We start from the raw sequence: 7,953 nt of genomic DNA on the forward strand, positions 1-7,953 counted from the left end.
GAGCTTCTGGGGGCGCCGCCCCGCCGCAACCACCTGTGACCAGAAAGGACCCTATATCTGCAGGGGGGGTGCCCAGGGACCCCCATATGCCCGTGCACGTGGTTTTGGCGGGGGTGCAGGCGGCGCCTTCGGCTTTGGTGAGGGTGCAAGGGGTAGAGGCAGCACCACCGGGTGAGCACGAACCCTTTCTCCCATCCTGAAAATACCCAAGGGTAGGATGCAACAGGCGCGGAGCAAAGCATCTCCTTTTTGATACCTCCATCTCGTGGCACATCCTGCGTGGTCCGGGGCAGCGCTCAGCCCCTTCCTGCCCGCGGAGGGCAGCACCACCGGGTGAGCACGAACCCTTTCTCCCATCCTGAAAATACCCAAGGGTAGGATGCAACAGGCGCGGAGCAAAGCATCTCCTTTTTGATACCTCCATCTCGTGGCACATCCTGCGCGGTCCGGGGCAGCGCTCAGCCCCTTCCTGCCCGCGGAGGAGGAAGAGCGAGGGCTGCGAAGGTGCTCGGTGGAGGAGCTCGAGCTCAGCCGCCCCGTTTTCTCTGCATGGAGGTGGCCCCATGGCTTTTCTCCGACGGCTTTTTGGCTTTTCGGAAAAGAAGAAGCTGCCGAGGAGGTACGAGCACGTCAGGCGGGATGTCGACCCCGAGGAGGCCTGGCTGGTGTTGGGCGAGCTGGGTGATGGTGCCTTCGGCAAGGTCTTTAAGGTAGGAGGGCACCCCGAAATGCCGCCGGTGCCCCAAGGGTTTTGCAAATGGGTTTTTTTTTTTTGGTTTTGGTGCTGTCTCGTATCGTGCAGCTTCCGGCACGCAAGAAGCTAAAAAACCCTCTAAAAACAGCCCCAAATTTCTAGCAGAGGATGGCAGGGTCCTCACCTGGTGCTGGCTCAGCCCATCGCCGGCCTTCGGCACGGGGAGAGCCACCGGCTCCTGGAGCCGGCCTGTTTGCCGGCGGGTGTTTGCCTCCTTGGTTGGAGCGAGGGGGTTGAGACGGGGGTGTTTTTCTCTGAAACCACGGTGCAGAGCCTGAGCGTGACAGGAAACCTAAATTCGCCGCTCAGCAGACCTGCGGCAGCAGCCGCCTTCCGGTGCTGGGGCCGGTGGCACACGGCAGCCACGGTCCCGCTCCTGGCTGGGCTTGCCCTGGCCAAACCCATCCCCTCTTCTCTCTCCGGCTTCTTCGGGGCAGCCGAATGCCTCGGCGTCGCTCGCAGGATGGGGTTTCACCGTGGAACCACCAAGAGGTCCTTGGGGAGGGGGGTGGTGGGGGTGGTGGTTTGCTGAGCCCCCTGTGCCAATGCTCGCTGTGGCTGCGCCTGCGGGAACTCTGTTGCATCCGTGGGAGGATGTAGCTTGCAGGAGGGTTTTGGGATACAGCGGGATGCTCCGGGACCCACGCACAGGGTGGCATGGCCACACTGGGGGCAGAGTGTTTTGGGATACAGCGGGATGCTCCGGGACCTACGCAGAGTCTTTTCGGATACAGCGGGATGCTCCGGGACCCACGCACAGGGTGGCACGGCCACACCGGGGCCACCTGCGCATCAGCCCCGTGTGTGGGGCGGCCGTACATCCCTCTCCTTCCTGGCTCTGGTGACAGCGAGGTCCCCATGTCTGTCCTCGGCATTTGGCTCGGCGGCACCGAGCACCTGGGGAGGGATGCGACGGGTCCGAGCTCCCCCCCTCACCAAAAACCACGGGGCTGCTCCTTTCGTGCCCCACGAGCCCCCGCGAAACCTCTCCCCCAGGCGCAGAACAAGGTGACAGGGGCGTTGGCGGCTGCCAAGGTGATCGAAACCCCGAGCGAGGAGGAGCTGGAGGACTATGTGGTGGAGATCGAGATCTTGGCTTGCTGCGACCACCCCAATATCACCAAGCTGCTGGACGCGCTCTACTGGAACGGGCGGCTCTGGGTGAGCTGCGGAGGGTGCTGGTCCCCCCACCCCGGCCATGAACCGGGGTCCCACTGGCATCTCGGAGCTGGGGGGGACTCGGTCTGGAGGGGACATGATTGCAGACCAGGGTGGGAAACCTCTCCCTGCAGATCCTGGTGGAGTTTTGTCCCGGAGGGGCCGTGGATGCAGCGATTTTGGGTAAATAAATGATTTTTTTTTTTCTAGCTGGCGCACGGCCGTTGGAGGGTTTGGGATGGGATTGCCAAATTTCACGGCGTGGGAGGGAGTCCTGGGCTTGTGCAGCATCTCCGGGAGGGAGGACGGGTTGGGGTGCATCTTCCTCCAGGTACCCCCGGCTTTGCGGGGGGTGCTGGGCAGGAGGCATTGTTAGCGGCGGGGTTCGTTTGCGCTACCGGCAGAGCTGGAGAAAGGGTTGACGGAGGAGCAGATCCGAGCGGCTTGCAAGCAGCTGCTGCTGGCGTTGCAGTACCTGCACGGCTGCAAGATCATCCACAGGGACGTGAAGGCTGGCAATGTCCTGCTCACCCTCGACGGGGACGTCAAGCTGGGTGAGTCCCAGGGGAGTCGGGGCCCCGTGGGGCGGAGGGAGGCCGGGAGTGAAGTCCCAGGGGTGCTTTGCCCCAGGGATCCTCTCTAACAGCCGCTTTCTGCTCTGCAGCCGATTTTGGCGTCTCAGCCAAAAACTCCAGCACCGTCCAGCGCCGGGTGTCCTTCATCGGCACCCCGTACTGGTAGGTGGGGGGAAGAAATCCCTGGGGATGGTGGGATTTGGGAGTGCAGGTAGGAGGGCTGGGGGAACCCAGGCGTCCCGCTCTTCTTGCGGATGCTCGCAACCGGCTCCTCGACACCAGGAGCATCTCAAGAAACCAGATCTTTCCTCCTCCAGCCAACACCAGCTCCAGGGTGGGCTTCTCAGTAGCACGAGACTATGTATGGAGAGGACACACGGGGTGTTGGTGGGTGCAAGCCTTCCTGGGGTAGCGTTGGAGGAGTTGGGGTTGAATCTCACCTCTTCTGCCTGTAGGGTTGTCTCTGGAGGGGGTAGCACCTGGGTTTGGTTTCGGGGGGAGATACTAGCCCCCAGCCCAGGGCAGGCTGGACCTTTTCCCCCTCTCTCCCACGCGCAGGATGGCCCCAGAGGTGGTGCAGTGTGAGACATCCAAGGAGAGCCCCTACGGCTACAAGGCTGACATCTGGTCACTGGGCATCACGCTGATCGAGATGGCCGAGATGGAGCCCCCCTACCACGAGCTGAACCCCCTCCGGGTGCTGCTGAAGATCACCAAGTCCCAGCCGCCCACTTTGCGTCATCCCAAGAGGTGGTGAGTCCCTGTGTGGAGACGTCACCCCTAACATTGGTGATGGTGGGAGAAGTTGTCCTACGGGGCGACATCTGGTCACTGGGCATCACGCTGATCGAGATGGCCGAGATGGAGCCCCCCTACCACGAGCTGAACCCCCTCCGGGTGCTGCTGAAGATCACCAAGTCCCAGCCGCCCACTTTGCGTCATCCCAAGAGGTGGTGAGTCCCTGTGTGGAGACGTCACCCCTAACATTGGTGATGGTGGGAGAAGTTGTCCTACGGGGCAGCTCCTGCTCGTGTGGAGACGTCACCCCTAACATTGATGGTGGGAGAAGTTGTCCTACGGGGCAGCTCCTGCTTGAAGTCATATCCCGGCAGCTGGGATGGGCTCTTGGACCATAAGCGATGCTGGTCGTGATTCCTCCAAGCCCAGCTCCAGAAGTGGCACCGCAGGTTTCCCATCACACCACCTTTGCCCACAGAAGGTGACGCCGGTGGGCAGCACCAGGGTGGGGACCTCCTGCCAAGGTGCTAGCAGAGCCTGAGCGTCCCTAGCATCACCCCAAGCTCTGCGGGGTCCACAGTGGGGGTGACAGGGAGCTTCTGGCCCGGTGCTCACAGGGACCATCCCGCAGGTCTGAAGACTTCAAGGACTTCCTGAGGAAATCCTTGGAGAAGAGCCCTGAGGCGCGGTGGTCGGCCAGCCAGCTCCTGCAGGTGGGTAGCACCCATCGCCACCTGCTCAGGGTGGTGGGACCCATCTCCAGTGCTGGCCCCGCTCACCTTCCTTGCTCCCACCCAGCACCCCTTCGTGGCGGGCATCTCTGACAAGCGGCCGCTCCGGGAGCTGGTGGCCGAAGCCCGGGCTGATGTGCTGGAGGAAGAGGATGAGGAGGAAGGTCCGGTCCCCTTGGTGCGTGAGTAGTGGCCGGCTGGGGTGCAAGATCCCTCCAACCCTCTCCACGAGCTCGTTGAGCCTCACCTCTCCCCTATTGTCCACCCCACAGCCTGGACAGGAGCATGGAGAGTCCTCCTGCTCCCCGACACCAGGGGGTCCCCTGGAGCATCAGCCCCCGGACACAGTGGGGAGAGTCGGCGAGGAGCCGGGCATCCCTTCCAACGTCTGGGTGGTGGCAGAGCCCAGGACCAAGAGAGCGTCCGACTTCTTGAAGCAAATGAGGAGGAGGTCCTCGCCCGAGCCCGTGGGCTCCGTGAGGCTCCCTGCAAAGAGGCCATCTGAGTTTCTGAAGCTGATACGGCGCAGGTCATTTTTTGGAGGGATGAAGTCCCAAGAAACAGCTAAGGAGCAGCACGGGGCAGAGCTGAGCGGGCTGGAGATTATGGCGCTGGATGTTCCTCAAGGGACACCAACCCCGGCAGAGGCAGGAGAAGTTCAAGGGTGTCGAGAGGAGGAGACCAGCCCTCTGGGGACCCCCTCCAACGTGGCCGAGCTCCCCTCAGGGCCACAGCGGGCAGGAGACCTTGCTGAACTGCAAGAGCTGAAGGCAGAGCAGGTTGGACCCAAGGCAGAGCCCCAGGAGGAAAGCCAACGTGCCGACGCATCACCGGTGGCCGAAACGCTTGTGGAGGGATGGCTTGCAGCCCAACCGAGCCCCGTTTTGACCCCCAAAAGTGATACAAAACAGGAGTCAAGCAGAGACCCTACTTGTAACTCGCTGACCCTGCCTGCACCCACGGACGGGGACTGGCGCAGAGGCTCGGCCGTGGGGCAGCTGGTGGCAGCCCTGGACCTGTGGACCATGGGGGCCAAAACCCAGAGCTTCAAGTCGCTGGCAGAGCATCAGCACCGGGTTACTCGGTCGTTGCTAGACCTGAAGGTTGAGGTTGGCTCCGCTGGGGCTGAAGATGGCCTTGGGAAGGATGGCGATGGAGCAGGGAGGGCACCCATGGGATCTGAGGGTGCTGGAGAGCCTGGGGAGACTGAGCTGGTGGAGGAGAGGGTGCCACGGGGTGAAGAATCGCTGATGCCCACTGTGACAGAGGAGGTAGTGGTGGGGTCAGATGCTCTCGAGGGGTGGCAGGAGCCTCTGGCCGGTCTGGGAGAGGCCGGAGAGAGGAACAATGCGGAGAGAAACTCAGCTGTGTGTGAGCCTATCGCTGACCCCCTGGACCTGGTTGAGCCGGAGGTGGGGAGGAATGAGGAGGAAGCCACAGACAACGCTGAAACTGGGGTGGAAATTTCTCCCGAGGAAGCCCTGATGCCAGCAGAAGTGAAATTGGAAGAGGATGTTGTAAACGGGTGTTTGACTGGAGACCGTAAACCAGCGGGAGATGCAGCCAGCCCGGGGAAAGTGATGCTGGCAGAAGAGGAACCGGAGGCAGCCTCTGCAGCACGTGCAGGAGAGGGATCTGCAAGTGAGGAGGCTCAAAATTCAGCAGAGGATTCATCCCTCGTGGAGATCCCGGGGCCTGTTGAAGAAGAAACAGAAGAGAAAGCGGAAAACAGCCCCAGAGACAACCAGCCAGGAGCTGCTCACGGGAATGGCTGGAAAGGACAAGATGGAAATGATGGAGAGCTTGGAGAAGACGGGGTACAGGTTGCTCCAGCTCCTGAAAGGCCATCAAGGGATGGATCTGGAGAGGAGATGGGTGGCTTGGAGGGTCACGGAGCAGTGCCAGAGCCCCAGGAGGCCCTTGTTGGACATCCAAAGGCCAGAAAGACCGTGAGCTTTCATGCTGCCCTTGTCCGCACTTCTTCCCACGGGCGGGCAGCGTGGGAAGCAGGGAACGCACCAGATCCATCCATCACGTCAAAGCAAGGAGAGGAGCTATCCTCTGTGGAAAACCCTGTGGATGTACAAGGTCCAAGTGCCCTCCCTGCAGCAGCGCAGCCTTTCCCCTCTGCTGGGGAAGCCCAGCAGGTGAGAAGCTTGCAGGTAACATGGGCACGTGAAGCTGCCCCCCCCCCTTTCCCCTCTGCCCTCTGCTGGCAGCAGGTGAGAAGCTTGCAGGTAACATGGGCACGTGAAGCGTGAAGCCCCCTGTTGGGTTTATGTAGTTTTGGGCTGCCTGAGCTCAAACCGTTGCTCCCGGTCGCAGGAACCTGCCTCGCTCCAAAGGACGGTCAAGAAAACCCGGAGGTTTGTGGTGGATGGGGAGGAGGTGAGCGTGACGACCGCCAGGACCGTCGGCAAGGCTGGGGCAAGGGATGTGATGGTGCGCTCGGCTCGGTGAGTGATGCTGGTAGTGGCCACCAGACACCTCCCATCTGTTTCTGGACAAGGAGGACCAGGGGCAAAGGGGAGAGGGTGCAGGAGGGAGGATGGGTCTATGGGGCTCTGCAAAGCACAAGTGCTTGACCTCCAGGCTTGGAAAACCCTTCTGCCTCCCTGGCCGGGGTCTACTCCAGCAGGAAAGCATGAGCAAGCCCTTCCCTGCATCCTCAGGGCTGTGCCGTAGGGGCACACGAGGAGCCAAAATGTTGCCCAGCCTCATATCTGGTGTGTCCAGCAGCCAGCTTAAGTAAAGAAGAGGGGAAGATCTTCCCCCATAAGCTCTCACGTCACCCAAGGAGAGTAGGAAAGGATGAAGGGGAAGATGGAGGGGCAGCGACATCAGCTGAGCTTGGGAGCGTGGCCACCATGGACCCAATGGGCGTCCCGTCTTCCTTCTTGCTGGAGAAAGTCTTCTCTGTGGCGTTGCACCAGGGCTGAGCTTCTCCCTTCCTTTAGCCACCTACAAGTCAGGCATCCTGGCAGAGAGAGAGGTGCCTTCAGGGCCGCCTTTGGGCCCCCTCTCACCCCAATTCCCCAAACCTTTAGGCGCCAGGAGCTCCGCGAGCTGCGAGTGCTGCAGAAGGAAGAGCAGCGAGCTCAGAACCAGCTGGAGCAGAAGTTTCACCAGCAGCGGGAGCAGATGTTTCGTCACATCGAGCAGGAGATGACGGTAACCGGACCATCGTCCCTCGGTGCCATATGGTCAGAGAGGGAGACGTGCAAGGGGGTGCTGGGGTCCCGCTGCGGGAGATGCCAGGGTCTGGGGGGGTTTGGTTGCTTCGGTGGCTGCTTTTTCTGGCCACTTCTTCAGCCCCATTAGCCATATCTGCATGGCAGAGCAAGAAGGAGTTTTATGACCGGGAGGTGGAGAGCTCGGAGCGGCGCTACCGGCAGCTGAAGGAGCGGCAGGAGCTTGAGTACACGGCGAGGCTGCGAGATGAGGCCAAGCGCCTCAAGTCTCTCCAGGAGAAGGACTGCGGGAAGAGGATGCAAGAGCTGAAGGGCAATGGGAGAGAGGTGAGGGTCCGGGGCAGCGCTGGCTCCCCCAGCCGTGCCACCAGGAGCCTGGGGACCGTCTCCCCTGGGTGCTGGGACCAAGCCCCTCTGTTGCTCACCGCAGGAGCAGCGGTTCCTGCAGCAGCAGCAGGAGGAACTCAACACAGCCCTGCAGAGGGTCGTCCAGGAGCACAAGAAGAAGATGACGTCCATCGACTGGGAGTGCATCAGCAGGATCCATAGCCTCAGGAGAGGTGCACCGGGCTGGGAGGAGGAGGAGGATGGAGGGTTCTTGGGGAGGGGAGCCGGGGGTCTGGCTGGGGGTTTTTGGAGGTGGTCATGGTGCTGTGGTCTTGCCCGGCAGCCCGCGAGTCGGTGGTGTGGAGCATGGAGCAAGGGCACCTGCAGGAGAAGTACCAGCTCTTCAGGCAGCAGGTGAAGGAGCAGCACGCGTTGCAGAGGCAGCAGCTCCGCAAGCGCCATGAGAAGGTGAGGTGGGA

The 7,953-nt window shown here is 61.8% G+C and overlaps 1 protein-coding gene across 1 annotated transcript in view; it reads left to right on the plus strand.

Annotated features, from left to right (window-relative positions):
* Positions 1-563: 563 nt before the first annotated feature.
* Positions 564-7,953, plus strand: part of LOC103903688 (serine/threonine-protein kinase 10) — an 8,412-nt gene continuing 1,022 nt past the window's right edge. The window contains exons 1-14 of the mRNA XM_019473494.1: positions 564-710; positions 1,751-1,915; positions 2,047-2,095; positions 2,317-2,466; positions 2,577-2,649; positions 3,046-3,240; positions 3,857-3,938; positions 4,024-4,134; positions 4,229-5,773; positions 6,282-6,412; positions 7,004-7,127; positions 7,295-7,531; positions 7,578-7,707; positions 7,818-7,942. Of these exons, the coding sequence (XP_019329039.1) occupies positions 564-710; positions 1,751-1,915; positions 2,047-2,095; positions 2,317-2,466; positions 2,577-2,649; positions 3,046-3,240; positions 3,857-3,938; positions 4,024-4,134; positions 4,229-5,773; positions 6,282-6,412; positions 7,004-7,127; positions 7,295-7,531; positions 7,578-7,707; positions 7,818-7,942 (3,264 nt within the window). The remainder of the gene's footprint in view (positions 711-1,750; positions 1,916-2,046; positions 2,096-2,316; positions 2,467-2,576; positions 2,650-3,045; positions 3,241-3,856; positions 3,939-4,023; positions 4,135-4,228; positions 5,774-6,281; positions 6,413-7,003; positions 7,128-7,294; positions 7,532-7,577; positions 7,708-7,817; positions 7,943-7,953) is intronic.

Source organism: Aptenodytes forsteri, unplaced genomic scaffold (genome assembly GCF_000699145.1).
Source record: "Aptenodytes forsteri isolate BGI_AS27 unplaced genomic scaffold, ASM69914v1 Scaffold444, whole genome shotgun sequence".
NCBI classification, from domain to species: Eukaryota; Metazoa; Chordata; class Aves; order Sphenisciformes; family Spheniscidae; genus Aptenodytes; species Aptenodytes forsteri.